Genomic DNA, 16,824 nt, shown 5'->3' with positions numbered 1-16,824 from the left:
ACCACACACGGATTATCCATTTATTTAAAATTCAAAATAAGAAGATATAGCTAACTAACTAACTCCAGTTGATTTAACTCGACTCAATCGACTTGACTAACCTAACCTATATGATTGGATCATAACATATCGATTCAATATGCCCTCCTTAACAACAGAAAAACAATTTGCATTCATGTTTAATATATATTTCAACTTGTTTAATTGATTGATCATGTTGGTATTAGTTAGAATATGACCTGATCAAACTCTTAACTCTAGTCCATCTGTAGTCCAGCAAGATAGCCACCTAATCCAACGGAGGTAAAACATGTGCTTGTGTCAAAGTCTGCAAGCTTTCTCTAAATCTTATTCTTTCTTGAAAACCTCAACGACCATCTAAAATTCTAAATACATTTTACTAAATCAAGTAGGATTATCTTATTTTTTGTGTCGTTATAATCTGTTAACTTCCTATTAACTAAGTGAACTATAATCATCTTAATCTGACCTACTGAAATATGAAACGAATCTAATGGCTTGTGCCATGGCAAACAAGTGTGCCTTACTTCACCATTATACGGTATTGACCTTTTAATTAATAAGTTAATCACGTACGCAGGTATATCAAACAAGGAACCAACTGGTGTGTCAAATATGCCACTAGAAAGGTAGCATACTTAATCTTATAGTTATCACAATACTTTTATCCACATTATCACCAGATGCAATTTAGCTTTATCATTACCTCTAGTTAGTAGTTCACATAGTCTATACAGGCTTTAACTAACGTCTGCTTCTTTCTTTTCCATTTCCAAATTTTAATCAAGACATCATATGAAGTCTACTTGGTCAAAAAATCTCCAGTTTCATGTATAAAATAGTTGCAAAGTTATTAAGGACAAGTATAACAATTTGCAAAATAATGGGTTTTTTGCATGAAAAATTAAAATGCATGGTTTTCGTTTCCTAGGATCACCCATTAATTATTATAATTTAGTTTAGCAGAGGTAACCGAACTAACCATATATTACTGGATACACAGATTCTTAATCTATTATCTATTGATTTCATATATAAGAAAAATGGTTGGATACCTAGCTCTACAATGCAATAGTAGCAAAAAGAGGTACCATGCAACAAAATTGTAGAGAAAAATAAAGGTACTATATAAAAATTTCAGTAGGAGATATGTAATAAAAGTCCATTGTATAATAGTTTCTGAGCTGATGAGCTATAGGTAACTAATACGTGGGATTGTGGCAGGATAGTGACCAAAACATTCTTTAGTACATGAACAGTTAAGCTCACAATATCTTAGATATATAGTTAGACTAATCACAATTCACTTGACACAGTTTATCCTCATGATATACTTCGAAACAAATTCTTCCCCTCAGTAGAAGAGTAAAACTTTCCGTGGATTAATTGCCGTATACCGGCTTCTTCAAATATATATATATAATAGCACGTCTAAAAGAAGATCGAGTGTATCCTCACACCTTCTCTTTCATGGAAACAATGGCGTTCGCCGTCTTTTCCAATTTGCCAAAGAAACTTCTCCTACTATTCCTGTTCATCATACTTTATTCACACACAACCAAATCGCAAACACCAGACGCCCCATACTATACCAACTGCCCAACGGATTCAAACTACACAGCGAACAGCACGTTCAAAGCCAACCTCGACTCACTCTTCGGCTCCCTCTACTCCGCCGCCGCCGCCTCGGTCTCCGGTTTCTCCAATCAAACCGCCGGCCAATCACCTAACCAAGTCTACGGCTCCACCATATGCCGGAGTGACTTGTCCCTCGCCCAGTGCCGGACATGCCTCAGCGTTGTGATGAGAGAGATCGAGGTGGACTGCCCGCGTGGCAAGACCGCCGAGATATGGCGCGACTACTGCTTCCTCCGCTACTCCGACAAGAACTTCTTCGGCTACTCGGATGACTTCTTTTACGTCTTTATCCATAGCAGCTCCAAACCTACGGACCCGCTACTGTTCAATGCCACTTTAGGAAATCTGATCGGCTCTCTTACCACCAAGGCTGCTTATACATCGTCGCTAATGTTTGCGGCCGCATCGATGAATTATACTAGCTTTAGTCCTATCTACGGGATGGTGCAGTGCACGAGGGACCTATCCAAGGACGGCTGCTTCCAGTGCCTTAGCACACACCGGAGCGAGATACCTCAGTGTTGCGGCGGGTACGAGGGAGCTCGGTTGTATGCCAGGCCATGTTTTATTCGCTATGAGGTGTATCCTTTCTATAATATTACGGCAGTCGACGAGCTGTCGTCGCCTCCGCCGCCACCGGCGACTCCACCTCCAGATTCGGCAACTCCGCCGCCACCGCCAGCGAACGATGATAGCAGCCCTCCCCCTGCAGCTGCAAGTAAGCCAAACTAGCATTCCTAACATATGTTGTTAATTTTGACATCGTAAAGGCTGAGAGATATTATTAATTCTGGTGTAGGAACAAAAACGATTGCTATCGTGGTCATATCCGTGGTTGCCGCGCTGGCACTTATCTCCACTATATTATTTATCTACCTTCGGAGAAGGAAAGCAGTCAGGAGCGATACCCCAAGCAATACAGATGGTCGCATGCTTTCAATCTAGAAACAATTGATTCATATATCAATTTCTCTAAAAACTTAAGCTGGCAAACAACAGCAATTATTTTGATATATCTTTTATATTCTGATAGTAACTAAACGAGCTTATCCTCATGAGCAGACGGTGGAGATGAGCAAGGAATTCCCGGTTCAGAATTTCGGTCGTTTAATTTGGGTACACTCAGAGGCGCAACAAATGGCTTCTCGCAGTCGAATAAACTCGGAGAAGGTGGATTTGGACCGGTCTATAAGGTGAATCTCCATCTGAAATGTTCTCTAAATTGCATTGAAACTTGTGTATACAATGATACGTACTATATCTCTTTCCTGCAATTTTGCCTGAATCGACACAGGGGACTCTGCAAGGTGGGCAGGAAATAGCTGTGAAGAGGCTTTCATGGACCTCGAGCCAGGGACTGGTAGAGCTAAGGAACGAGGTCGTCCTGCTTGCTGAGCTTCAGCACAGGAATCTCGTCCGGCTTCTTGGTTTCTGCTTAGAAGAAGAGGAGAAGCTCCTTGTCTATGAGTACCTCCCTCATAGAAGTCTTGATACAATTCTCTTTGGTATGCTCTCTCTTGCAAATGGTTCTCTATCTATAAGCACAACGCCAATGTTATTTATTGATAGTTCGCATGTATTTGTATTTTGTCATGATACTTATCTACCTAAATTAGAAGTTGTTGTGCAAACCACCAAATGGGTGAAGGAAGCGAAAGCAAGACCTTCACCCCCAAATATCTCAAAATGGGAATAGTGAAAGATAACACAATACAAAACTTTAACAAACTCCAAAGAGATGTTAATGGTGATAGAAAAGCCCTAAGCAAGTTCTAATCACGGATTAGCACCCTAATGTAAGCAAACACCAACAAAGACAACAATGGAGACAATAGAGAGAGAGAGACAAGATTTATGTGGTTCGGCGATGTGTCTACGTCCACGGGCGGAGCAATCTTCTTCACTATGCAAATCCCTCACTTACAAAGAGTTTAACAACTCTAATCACTCTCAATACAATGGTGGCTCCACCCTCATTAATGTTCTTCCAACCACTAACCCTAAAAAAAAACCCACTTTAGTATTTATAGTCAGGTTCAGATTTGGGGATTTTCAGAGTCGCGTTTGAACACCCTCGGGGCGCGTTCGAACGCGCCCAATGCTAATACAGCAAAACTCAAGGGGCATTCGAACGCAGGAGGGTGCCGTTCGAACGCCTGCAGAAAGTTTGCTCTCGAGTTAGCTCGCGTTCGAACGCGGCTGGGGCCGTTCGAACGCTTGCATCACAACTGCTCTCTGTCTAGAGCCCGCGTTCGAACGCCCCCAGAGCCCGTTCGAACGCGCGGCACACAAAAGCTGATACATGCTGAATTTTTTGCTGAAATTGAATTTGAGCCAATTTTTAACAGAAGTTAGAACCGATAATAGATTACCTTATTCCCCATATACAGGAGACTTGCGTGGGAGTACAGCTTTTATAACAAGTCCATACCTTCTTGACTGAGAGATAAACAAAGGTATACTTTATGATGCAGATCCCTTTAGTCGAACAGAACTAGATTTGGGAAGGCGATGCAAGATCATTGAAGGGATCGGTCGAGGGCTCCTTTATCTCCATGAAGATTCACGTCTAAAAATTGTGCATCGTGATCTTAAAGCAAGTAACATATTGTTGGATGGAGATATGAATCCTAAAATTTCAGATTTTGGTCTTGCTAGGCTTGTCGATGTAGATGAGACGCAAGGGAACACTAGTCGAATTGCTGGAACTTAGTAAGTAGAAATTTCTCATATTCTCTGACAAATATCCACACTCATATTTATCGTGCTTATGCTCACGATGCCACCACACATTAACTGATCAATGAGTTTTTCTCTATAGAGGAGACTAATGTTTTGTCAATCTCTTACATTCAGTGGATATATGGCACCAGAGTATGCTCTGCATGGGTTCTTTTCAACTAAATCAGATGTGTTTAGTTATGGCGTATTAGTTCTAGAGATTTTGACTGGCAGAAGGAACAACAATTTCGAAGAATCTGGTCAACTAGTAGACCTTCTAAGCTATGTAAGTATCGATTTTCCCAACTAAATTGAGCTGTGGTTTGGCCACAAGAATTCTTCTTTTTATTAAATTAGGAGGATATTACTCTTTTACATGATATTAACTTTTAAACTAATAGGTGTGGCAGCATTGGATTGAAGGGAAGGGACTTGAGGTAATAGACAGATCCGTAGTTGCACATTGTCAATCGCAAGTGGCGTTGAGATGCATACATATTGGGCTGCTGTGTGTCCAGGCGGAACCATTAGAGAGACCTAACATGACATCTATCATTCTCATGCTAAGTAGTTCATCTATCACTCTTCAAGCTCCTAAGCCACCTGCTTTCTGTTAAAAATTGGCTCAAATTCAGTTTTCAGAAAAATTCAGCATGTATCAGCATTTCTGTGCCGCGCGTTCGAACGCGCCCTGAGGGCGTTCGAACGCGAGCTCCAGACAGAGAGCAGTTGTGATGCAGGCGTTCGAACGGCCCCAGCCGCGTTCGAACGCGAGCCAACCCGAGAGTAGACTTTCTGCAGGCGTTCGAACGGCACCCCTCCTGCGTTCGAACGCCCCTTGAGTTTTGCTGTATTAACATTGGGTGCGTTCGAACGCGCCCCGAGGGCGTTCGAACGCGACTCTGAAAATCCCCAAATCTGAACCTGACTATAAATACTAAAGTGGGATTTTAGGGCTTGGTAGTTGGAAGAACATTAATGAGGGTTGAGCCACCATTGTATTGAGAGTGATTAGAGTTGCTAAACTCTTTTGTAAGTGAGGGATTTGCATAGTGAAGAAGATTGCTCCGCCCGTGGACGTAGGCACATCGCCGAACCACGTAAATCTTGTCTCTCTCTCTCTCTATTGTCTCCATTGTTGTCTTTGTTGGTGCTTGCATATATTAGGGTGTTAATCCGTGATTAGAACTTGCTTAGGGCTTTTCTAACACCATTAACATCCTTATTGGAGTATTTTCAAGCTTTGCATTGTGTTCTCTTTCACTATTCCCATTTGAGATATTTGGGGTGAAGGTCTTGCTTCCGCTTCCTTCACCCATTTGGTAGATTTGCACAACAAATTGGTATCAGAGCTATTGGTTTCAAACCTAGGCTATTGAAGTTGGGAATAGTGAGGAGTTGAAGAAATTTTGACAAAATGGGGGAATCATCAAGATCGGGCAAACTTATCTCAAATGCAAAGTTTGAAGTTGAGAAGTTTGATGGCACTAACAATTTTGGAATGTGGCAATGTGAAGTTATGGATGTGTTGTTCCAACAAGAGTTAGACATTACCTTGGAGGAGAAGCCCGAAGACATCTCCGAAAAGGATTGGGAAAAAATGAACCGGCAAGCTTGTAGCTCCATTCGGCTTTGTCTAGCAAAGGATCAAAAGTATTTTGTGATGAGGGAAAATTCGGCGAAGGGCTTGTGGAAGAAACTGGAGGACAAATACATGACCAAGAGCATTGAGAACCGGCTCTATTTGAAGAAGAAGTTTTTCAGATTTCAATACAAGATAGGAACGCCAATGGCGGAGCACTTGAATGGCTTCAACAAGTTGCTTGCTGATTTACAAAACTTGGATGTTGAAATTTCAGATGAGGACAAGGCATTGGTATTGTTGAATTCTTTGCCGGACACCTATGACCACCTCACTACTACCCTACTGTATGGAAAAGACTCAATCCATTATGAAGATGTTGCAAATGCATTAATTAACAATGAGTACCGGAAATTGGACAAGCAAGCTACTCATGAGTCATCTTCAGATGCATTGATGGTGAGGGGTAGATCTGAAAACAGAAAATTTGGGAAGAGAGGCAAATCCTTCTCAAAGTCAAGGGGTGCATCCTCAGATAGAAAGTCAATTGCCAAATACCAATGTTCCTATTGCCGCAATAAAGGGCATTGGAAGAAGGATTGTCCAGTTTTGAAGAACAAGGACAAGAAACCCCAAAAGGCAAATGTGGCACATTTGGATGATGAGGACTCGGAAAGCGCCTTGGTAGGCTCGGCTCTTGCATGTAGCACGGATGAATGGATCTTGGACTCCGGTTGTACATACCATATGTGTCCAAACAGGAGTTGGTTCTCCACTTTTGAGAAGATCTCAGGTGGAGTTGTGTTTATGGGCAATGATAGCCCTTGTAGAGCTGAAGGCATTGGCACTATTCACTTGAAGCTCCACGATGGATCCGTCAAAGAGCTAACAGAAGTTCGGTACATACCGGATTTGAAAAAGAACCTCATCTCTCTTGGGGTCTTGGAATCAAAGGGCTTCACCGTTACTTTGAAGGGTAGAGCATTGAAGGTGACTTTAGGAGCACTAGTGGTGATGAAGGGCGTAAGAAGAAGCAACTTGTACTTCTTACAAGGCTCTACTGATTTGGGAAGAGTAGCGGCCGCCTCAAGTAACACTATTAGTGAGGCTGACTCTTCTAGATTATGGCACATGAGGTTGGGGCACCCAGGACAGAAAGCCTTGCAAAGTCTATCAAGTCGTGGTTTGCTAAAGGGTGTGAAGAGCCTCAAGTTGGAATTTTGCAAACACTGTGTTTTGGGCAAACAAACTAGAGTTAAATTTGCTACTGCAGTACACCGGACCAAGGGGATCTTGGATTACATTCACACAGATGTTTGGGGGCCTACCCGGAAGGCCTCGTTGGGCGGAAAGCACTGGTTTGTCACCTTTGTTGATGACTATTCTAGAAGATCTTGGGTGTACACCATGCACCATAAGAACCAAGTGCTTGAAATTTTTCAGAATTGGAAGAAGATGATAGAGAATCAGACTGGCAAGAAAATCAAGAAGCTCAGATCAGATAACGGTGGAGAGTACACTTCAGATCCGTTCATGAGGTTATGCAAGGAAGAAGGAATTGAAAGGCATTTTACTGTTAGAGAGACACCTCAGCAAAATGGCGTGGTAGAGCGTCTAAACCGGACCTTATTGGAGAAGGTTCGGTGTATGTTGTCCAATGCTGGATTGGGCAAGGAGTTTTGGGCTGAGGCAGTCAACTATGCATGTCATCTCATCAACCGGCTACCTTCATCTGCAAACAATGGAAAGAGCCCATTGGAGGTATGGTCTGGCAAACCCGTTTCAGATTATAATTCCTTACACATTTTTGGTTGTCCTGCATACTATCATGTCAGGGAAAGCAAATTGGATCCTAGAGCCAAGAAGGGCATCTTCTTGGGCTTTAGCACTGGAGTGAAAGGATTTCGGGTTTGGAGGCCAGAATTGAGGAAATTGGTAATCAGCAAGGATATTACATTTGATGAATCATCCATGCTGAAGCAAAGTCAAGCAGGAGATAGCTCAGTTGATGACAGTGCTGAAGATGTTCAACGGCAGGTGGAGTTTGAGGCAGATTCAAGTCCACCACAGGACACATCTTCAGAAGGGGCAAATGAAGAGGAAGACCCAAATTTGCAAGAGGATGACAGTGTGGAGCCAGAAACTGAGGATCAAGACTCTATAGCAGTTAGAAGGCCAAGAAGAGAAATCAGAAAGCCGGCGCGCTATTCTGATATGTTGGCCTATGCTCTTCCGGTAATTGATGAAGACTTTCCCGCTTCCTTCAAAGAAGCTATGAAGAACACCGAAAGAGCAAATTGGAAAGGGGCGATGGATGATGAAATGAAGGCCCTTGAGAAAAATAAAACTTAGGATTTGGTGGAGCTCCCTAAGGGGAAGAAGGCTATTGGGTGCAAGTGGATATATGCCAAGAAGGATGATCCTAAATCAAAAGGCGGAGTTAGATTCAAGGCTAGATTGGTGGCAAAAGGGTATGCTCAAAAGGAGGGGATTGATTATAATGAAGTGTTTTCGCCGGTGGTGAAACACTCCTCTATTCGAATTCTGCTAGCCTTAGTAGCTCAGTTTGATCTTGAGCTAGCCCAGATGGATGTGAAGACCGCTTTCTTGCATGGTGATTTGGAGGAGGACATCTATATGACACAGCCGGAAGGGTTCAAAATCAGTGGAAAAGAAGGCTTGGTTTGCAAATTGAAGAAATCCCTGTATGGCTTGAAGCAGTCTCCCAGGCAGTGGTATAAACGGTTTGATCAGTTTATACGGAGGCACAAGTACAAGCGAAGCCACTATGATCATTGCGTGTACTTTCGGAAGCTTCAAGATGGATCCTTTATCTATTTGCTCTTATATGTTGATGATATGTTGATAGCATCTAAGAGCAAGGTGGAGATTGATAAATTGAAGCTCCAATTGAGTAAGGAGTTTGAAATGAAGGATCTAGGAGAAGCAAGGAAAATACTTGGCATGGAGATTAGGAGAGACAGAAAATTGGGGACAGTATGCTTGACTCAGGAGCAGTATTTGAAGAAGGTATTGCAGCGGTTTGGAGTTGATAGCAACACAAAATCAGTGAGTACACCGTTGGCACCTCATTTTAGGCTCAGTGCAGCTATGTCACCCGATTCAGATGCCGAGAGAGAGTCTATGTCGAAGGTACCATATGCAAGTGCTGTTGGAAGCTTAATGTATGCTATGGTGTGCACTAGGCCAGATATTTCACAAGCTATTAGCATTGTTAGTAGATATATGCATACTCCAAGGAAAGGGCATTGGCAGGCTGTGAAATGGATTCTGAGATATATTCATGGTACAGTGGGTGTTGGACTAAAATTTGTAAAAGAAGATAGACTTGGTCTACTGCTTACTGGATATGTGGATTCGGACTATGCAGGTGATTTGGATAAGCGTAGATCCACTACGGGATATGTTTTCACACTTGCTAGAGGGCCGGTGAGTTGGAGGTCTACCTTACAGTCGACTGTTGCTCTATCTACCACAGAGGCTGAGTATATGGCAGTGACAGAGGCAGTGAAGGAGGCTATTTGGTTGCTTGGTCTGACGGATGACTTGGGTGTATACCAAGAGAAGGTGGAGGTACATTGTGATAGCCAAAGTGCAATTTGTTTGGCCAAGAATCAAGTTCATCACACAAGGACAAAGCATATTGATGTTCGTTTCCATTTTGTGAGAGAAATTTTGGAAGAAAAGGATATTTCACTTTGCAAGATTGGAACTGCTGATAATCCGGCTGATATGTTGACAAAAGTAGTGACCAAAATCAAATTCCAACATTGTTTGGATTTGATTAATGTCACTCACTATTGACCAAGTTTGGTTTTGGCGTCTTAGGACGCAAATTTGCAGGCGGAGCACCTTTTGGATGATTAAGTCATTTTGGAATGGTGGAGAGTGATTTGCTGAAGTTTTGAGTTCTTCGCCAAGGTGGAGAATTGTTAAAAATTGGCTCAAATTCAGTTTTCAGAAAAATTCAGCATATATCAGCATTTCTGTGCCGCGCGTTCGAACGCGCCCTGAGGGCGTTCGAACGCGGGCTCCAGACAGAGAGCAGTTGTGATGCAGGCGTTCGAACGGCCCCAGCCGCGTTCGAACGCGAGCCAACCCGAGAGCAGACTTTCTGCAGGCGTTCGAACGGCACCCCTCCTGCGTTCGAACGCCCCTTGAGTTTTGCTGTATTAACATTGGGTGCGTTCGAACGCGCCCCGAGGGCGTTCGAACGCGACTCTGAAAATCCCCAAATCTGAACCTGACTATAAATACTAAAGTGGGGTTTTAGGGCTTGGTAGTTGGAAGAACATTAATGAGGGTTGAGCTACCATTGTATTGAGAGTGATTAGAGTTACTAAACTCTTTTGTAAGTGAGGGATTTGCATAGTGAAGAAGATTGCTCCGCCCGTGGATGTAGGCACATCGCCGAACCACGTAAATCTTGTCTCTCTCTCTCTCTCTATTGTCTCCATTGTTGTCTTTGTTGGTGCTTGCATATATTAGGGTGTTAATCCGTGATTAGAACTTGCTTAGGGCTTTTCTAACACCATTAACATCCTTATTGGAGTATTTTCAAGCTTTGCATTGTGTTCTCTTTCACTATTCCCATTTGAGATATTTGGGGTGAAGGTCTTGCTTCCGCTTCCTTCACCCATTTGGTAGATTTGCACAACACTTTCCTTCTTCGAAGTGGCATGATCAGCAAGTCAAACATTCTCAGAGACAGAGACGTGTTGATTTGCTCAGAAGTCAGCAATTTATTGGAGGTGCACGCTAGTATGCCAAGAGCTACAACTTTAAAGAAATGGTTGTATTATATGTGCTAAGATTAAGATGTTTCCTACGGTCATTAATTGCTTGCCCATGCCATGCCTATTTTTGATTTATATGTTTCTGTTCTTACATTTGGATATGAACACGATGTGTTGATTCTTTCTAATAAATGAAAAATGTTCTTGTCATTCTCCTTTGTATCTTCTACAATTATCTTTTCCGGGGTTGGAAATGCCATTTGATAGATTATAGATTGCTAACCAGAGAATCTCCTTGCCATGTGTCAATATATATCTTATATCTTGGAGGGGATCTTCTATAACTTTAGCTGAATCAAGTTCATGGCCTGTGAGGCGTGATGTTGATCACTCTCGTCTAGAGTGGTTTGCCATAGAGCTTCTAAGGCCCAACCAGACCGTAGTACCTCTATTGTCCAGTGATAGTATAGCTCGAAAATAGAAATGTCAAAGGGTTTAAAATAGAGATAGAGATATAGAACTGAGGAAAGAGAGAAACCAAAGAAATTGCAGCCGTTCTCATTTTATACAAAAGAGGAGGTTATGCCACCTCTTGCAAAATTGTGGGACGTTATGCTGCTATTGTAGAGGTAGTTGAGATTTTTCATCCCGTTTTATTCTTCAATTTTAAATTTCATAAATCTAAATTTAAATTTAAATTCAACAGATGTACAACTGTGGTTTCAGTTGCTATAAAAATCAAATGCAGGGTTTGACACGGGAGACATCATATGATGACTTCTACGATGACAACCAAACTGAACAATTTGTGAATATAGATGGACCTTATACTGAAGTAGATATAATTATTTGCTTTCCATGAGATTTATATATGGATGGACTTTATTCTGAAGGAGATTTACACATCTTTTTTCTTTTTTTCTTTTCTTTTTTGATAAAGAACTCAGGCAAACTCATCATTTGTTCTATTCATTTGTGAAACAGATAGAAGCAATATGAGACAGGATAGATGTAGATCCTACGTTCCGAAGATCTTACCAATTATAAAAGTATTACATACATAAAGAACAATATTACAGAATTCTATATATCATTTCGGAGGTCTTATTAATCAATTTTCTAAAGGTACTAAACTTGATATTTTCTCATAGCTGCGCACCTATCTAGGATCAAGGTCTGTAATTGACACCTCATTTCGTGACACTACTGTAGACTTCCTCGAACTCTGGTTGCGTCTAACACCATGTGTTTCCGAGACGATGCTGCTCTGTCTGATGCAAAATGCAGGTCTTGAGGGAGCTTTAAGCGACACAGTCTCGCTGCTAAGCATCACGACGACCATCGACATCTTAGGCCTCTCAACTGGGTCTTCCTGAACACATAATAGTCCAATATGGATGCATCTCAGCATCTCACTTCTTGAGTAATAGTTGCCCAAGGATGGATCAATTAGCTCTGTGGTTGTCCCCGCTCTCCAATGCTCCCATGTCTGCATATAGTTTCATTAATTTTGCATATAAGGCTATCATTTGAAACCATTAATATTATGTCCACAAGCTTTTAAAGTACTCACATAGCTCAAGAGATTTTCACCCTGCTCAGAACCAAAGTAACCATTGTTTCTCCTTCCGGTCACAATCTCTAAAACTAAAACACCAAAGCTAAATACATCTGATTTGGTCGAGATATGCCCACACATTGCGTATTCTGGTGCCATATAACCACTGCATTATACATGAACTTGTTATTTAATGTACACTTTATAACCTGTGATCAGAATAAGGATTGAAGGTTGCTACTTACAATGTTCCAACAACACGGTTTGTGATGCCTTGAGTTTGGTCCCCTCCAAAAAGCCTGGCTAGACCAAAATCTGCAATCTTTGGGATCATATCTGCATCTAACAGAACGTTGCTCGCCTTGAGATCGCGATGAATGATTTTTAGCTGTGAATCTTCATGTAGATAAAGTAGGCCTCGAACAACTCCATTGATGATCTCATACCTCTTTCTCCAATCTAATTGGCTTCGTCTCTCATCATCTATGATTCAAATATAACAATTGGCTAAGTTATACATAATTTCTAGCTGAAATGATTTTAAAGGCCTGTTAGATTAATGGTATACTGAATGCATAAATTTCCATTAGGCTAGCTCATGACAGGGTAAATTAAGATGTGGCAGAAAAGTAGTACCAAAAAGAATGGTGTCTAGGCTTCTGTTAGGAACAAATTCATAGACAAGCAACTTCTCTTGCTCCTCTACGCAAACACCTAAAAGCCTAACAAGATTCTTGTGCTGAAGCTTGGCAACCAAAATTAGCTCATTTTTCAGCTCTGCTAATCCTTGCCCTGAATGCCTTGATAGTCTCTTCACTGCTATCTCCCGTCCATCAGGGAGGAATCCCTGAGCAAATTAGAAGGTTAGCAGAAATGACATGTATACATGTGGATAACTAGTCCAAATCAAATAAGAATGGATATTATCTATAATAATCTGCCTTTGAATTACAATTGTTTATTAAATTAGCTATTATGATACCTTATAAACTGCACCAAATCCCCCTTCTCCAAGTTTGTTGAATTCGGCAAAGTTAGCTGTTGCAACTCTCAATGTTGACAGATCAAGAAGCAGTGACTCAACACTTCCGATATCCTCTGTGTTAGATTCATTTACTGAAAAGACAACAGACATCATCTCAATATCCTAAATAATACTGATATTATAGTCACAAGTAAATTTGTTGATGGGCTCTGAATTTATGGTAAAAAAAAACTTAACATGGGAGACCATCTTAATTAATAGCTTGTCGTCAGAGCAGCTAATTCTACCAAAAACGTACTAGTATTTCTCCTCACTGCTTTCCTTCTTCTTAAGTAGATTACTAACAGAGCAACGATGAGAGCCAATGCAGCAACGACAGATATGACAACAATAGCAATTACTTTTGTAGCTCCTCCTGTTCCTACACCAGAAGTAAATAATACCACTTAGTGTTTCTGTTTCAGAGAATTAATCTATAATAAATGAAGTGCCAAAAGATATCACTTCTTGGTCATACATATTCCATGTGCATATATATATATATATATATATATATATATATATATATGTATGTATGGTAGAGTGTGAATAATAGATATAAAAACAAAATTAATACAGGTTGTTTTGATAAATTTCTCTAGAATTCTTTTCTGAAAATTTAATGTAAAGTTCGAGATACACTGCAACAACAACATTGAAGAAAGTGAGGTAATTTAAGATTTGCTAACATAAATTACCTCCGCCTGTCGTGTTTGATGGTGTAGCACCTGACGGGGGAGAAACAGGAGCAACCGGCGGAGGCGATGATAACTCGTTGGCTGCGGTGCTATTATAGAAAAGATACGAGTCATACCGAATAATACAATTCATTGCATACACTCTCGCTCCGATTCTGGCGTTGCAACATGTTGAAATCTGATTGCTGTACACCTTAAGGCACTGGTAGCATTCTTCGTTCGGTAGATCCCTGGTGCACTGCATCAGTCCATAGATCTTATCAGAGTTAGTATAGTTCACCATTCCGGTAGCAAACATTCGCGATGAGTCGCCATAAGCAGCCTTGTTAATAAGAATGTCTATCAAGTTGCCTAACTTCTCATTGAATAGTTGCAGCTGCGTAGCGTTCGATGTGCTTGTCGAATAGTAATAATAAGCACTTGTATCTACTGTGCCAAAGAAGTACTTGACGGAGTAGCGAAGGAAGCAGTAGTCATGCCATATCTCCAAGGACATGCCGCTGGAGCATACTTGAAGGCTCTCTTTTACGATGGTGCTGAGACACGCTCTGCATTCATCCAGGCTCAAGTCGCCTCGGCATTGGGCGACGCCGTAAACTTGGTCGGGGAATTGGCCTTTCGTGTTGTTGGAGAAGCCGGAGATGGAGGCAGCCGAGGAGAGGGAGGATAAGAGGAGATCGCGGTTGTCCTTGAAGGAGGTGCTATTGGTTGTGTAATTTGCATCCTTTCGACAGTTGATGTACCTTCGAGAGTCTGGATCTTGTGATTTGGTTATGGGAGTATCAAGTATGATGAACAGGAATAGTAGGAGGAGTGGCTTCGGCAAATTGGAAAAGACAGTGAATGCCATTGTTTTCTAGCAGCACTCCTGCTTGATGCGAAGAGACGAGAAATGGTTAAGTTGAGGTTGAGAGATCTATACTTCTTTAGAAGCTTTATTATGAGGCATCTCTGTTTAGCACACAGAATTCTGAATCAGCTTGTATGTCAATGCCACAATTTATTCCTAAATAACTTTGACTTTATTGAAAGTCAATGCCTCACTATTATTATTTTGTGCTAAACACCAAATGGGTTGAGGGTTGCCGAAGCAAAACCTTCTACTCTAAATATAACCAATAAATAGTAACGGTAAAACCAATAATTCGGAAAAAAAACTCTAATATGGTGCTAATAGATATGGAATAGCAATAAACAACTTCAAATCACATATTAGACACTATAATGTAAGTAATCTCAAGAATAAAAACAATATAAATAATAAAGAGAGAAAGAGATAAGATTTACATGGTACGACAATGCGACTACATTTACGGGTAGAGCAATTTTCCTTCACTATGCATATCTCTAATTACAAATAGTTTCTCAACTCTAATCTCCCTAAATACCATGGTGGTTAGTTCTCTTGATATTTCTCTTGAACATAAAAGCCATAAAATCCCTACTTTAGTATTTATAGGGTTGACTTAAATTGGGAAAATCCCGTGGGGTGTTCGAACACCCACAAACCTACTTGGAATTCAAATATAGAACGCAGAATGGCGTTTGAACGCCTGTGGGGCCATTCGAACACTGACAAAGTACAAATAGTCTCGGGTTTTTGTGTTCGAATGCCTCTAGGGCCCATTCAAACATATTTGGCGCAGCAAAATGAGACGCTTGATTTGAGCCAAACTTCAACAATTCTCCATCTTAACGAAACCTCAAGACTTTAAGAAATTACTCTCCACCACTGCAAAGTGACTAAAAACTCCCAAAATGCACCGCCTACAAATTTGCATCTTAAAATGCCAAATCCAAAGTTAGTCAAATGTGAATGACAATGATCAAATCCAAATAATGTTGGACCTTTATCTTTGTCATCACTTTCGTCAACATATCTGCAGGAGTATCTGCAGTCCCAATCTTACAACGAGAAATATCTCCTTCTTCTAAGATTTTTCTCACAAAATAAAAACGGACATTAATGTGCTTTGTCCTAGTATGATAAACTTGGTTCTTTGCCAAACAAATTACACTTTGGCTATTACAACATATCTCCACCTACTCTTAAAATATACCTAAATCATTCGTCAAATCGATCAACCAAATAGCCTCCGTTATAGCCTCTGTCACTCTCATATACTCAGCTTCTCTGGTAGATAGAGCAACCGTCGACTGCAAAATAAACATCCAACAGATTAGCCCTCTAGGAAGCGTGAATACATATCATGTAGTAGATCTACACTTGTCCAAATCACCTGCATAGTCCAAATTCACATATCTAGTAAGATGTAAACTAAGTCTATCATCTTTCACAAATTTTAATCCAACTCCCAAAGTACCATAAATATATTTCAAAATCCACTTATCGCCTACCAATGCTCTTTTTCTGGAGCATGCATGTATCTGCTAACAATACGGATGGTGTAACAACCCAATCTAAAAAAAAAAAAAAAATCTTTGCATGGGTGCCTCGTGCCCATGCAATAGGGCAGCGTGGGGGAGGTGCCACGCACCCCCCTCACGTCGTCGCAGCCAACCGACTGTGGCGGGCCCCAGCGTCGCCGCAACCACCGCCAACCCCTCCCACCGCCTCTCTTTCTCCCTCTATATATATATATCTCTCGTCAAGGCCGGCCTATCGCCGCCGCCGCCATCTTTGGAAACTGTCGCCGCCACCTCCACGAGCGCCGGTGAGCTCTTTCTCCTTCTCTCTCTTCTTCTTCTCTCTCTCTCCCTTTTTCTCTCTCTCTCTCTCACTATCTCTCTCTCTTTCTCTTTTCCTTACTTTGGCTCGGGCCCGTCGGAGCTGAGCCGCCGGCGAGAGGCCGGCAGCTGGCTGG

The 16,824-nt window shown here is 41.4% G+C and overlaps 2 protein-coding genes across 2 annotated transcripts; one reads left to right on the top strand and one right to left on the bottom strand.

Annotated features, from left to right (window-relative positions):
* Positions 1-1,500: 1,500 nt before the first annotated feature.
* Positions 1,501-4,997, top strand: LOC140758659 (cysteine-rich receptor-like protein kinase 6). Its single transcript, XM_073094900.1, has 6 exons — positions 1,501-2,377; positions 2,722-2,852; positions 2,954-3,164; positions 4,134-4,371; positions 4,516-4,666; positions 4,782-4,997. The coding sequence occupies exons 1-6, from the start codon at positions 1,501-1,503 to the stop codon at positions 4,995-4,997; spliced, it is 1,824 nt and encodes a 607-aa protein (XP_072951001.1).
* A 6,686-nt stretch (positions 4,998-11,683) lies between these two features.
* Positions 11,684-14,935, bottom strand: LOC140758863 (cysteine-rich receptor-like protein kinase 6). The gene is made up of 7 exons (XM_073095235.1): positions 14,000-14,935; positions 13,561-13,683; positions 13,260-13,393; positions 12,914-13,124; positions 12,523-12,760; positions 12,293-12,443; positions 11,684-12,208 (listed from the first exon to the last, which is right to left on the bottom strand). The coding sequence occupies exons 1-7, from the start codon at positions 14,847-14,849 to the stop codon at positions 11,879-11,881; spliced, it is 2,037 nt and encodes a 678-aa protein (XP_072951336.1). The 5' UTR covers positions 14,850-14,935; the 3' UTR covers positions 11,684-11,878.
* Positions 14,936-16,824: the final 1,889 nt, after the last annotated feature.

This window comes from Typha angustifolia, chromosome 4 (genome assembly GCF_048772165.1).
Source record: "Typha angustifolia cultivar Huaian chromosome 4, ASM4877216v1, whole genome shotgun sequence".
In the NCBI taxonomy this organism is placed as follows: Eukaryota; Viridiplantae; Streptophyta; class Magnoliopsida; order Poales; family Typhaceae; genus Typha; species Typha angustifolia.
This window is presented reverse-complemented; position numbering and strand designations above follow the sequence as displayed.

Excerpts from the sequence above, each read along its gene's own strand:
- LOC140758659 (XM_073094900.1), top strand. The coding sequence starts at position 1,501 with ATGGCGTTCGCCGTCTTTTCCAATTTGCCAAAGAAACTTCTCCTACTA. Across the intron at positions 4,372-4,515 it reads AGTCGAATTGCTGGAACTTA|TGGATATATGGCACCAGAGT; the intron begins GTAAGTAGAAAT and ends TCTTACATTCAG. Across the intron at positions 4,667-4,781 it reads TAGTAGACCTTCTAAGCTAT|GTGTGGCAGCATTGGATTGA; the intron begins GTAAGTATCGAT and ends TTAAACTAATAG.
- LOC140758863 (XM_073095235.1), bottom strand. The coding sequence starts at position 14,849 with ATGGCATTCACTGTCTTTTCCAATTTGCCGAAGCCACTCCTCCTACTA. Across the intron at positions 12,761-12,913 it reads CCTAGACACCATTCTTTTTG|ATGATGAGAGACGAAGCCAA; the intron begins GTACTACTTTTC and ends TTTGAATCATAG. Across the intron at positions 12,444-12,522 it reads AACCGTGTTGTTGGAACATT|TGGTTATATGGCACCAGAAT; the intron begins GTAAGTAGCAAC and ends TGTATAATGCAG.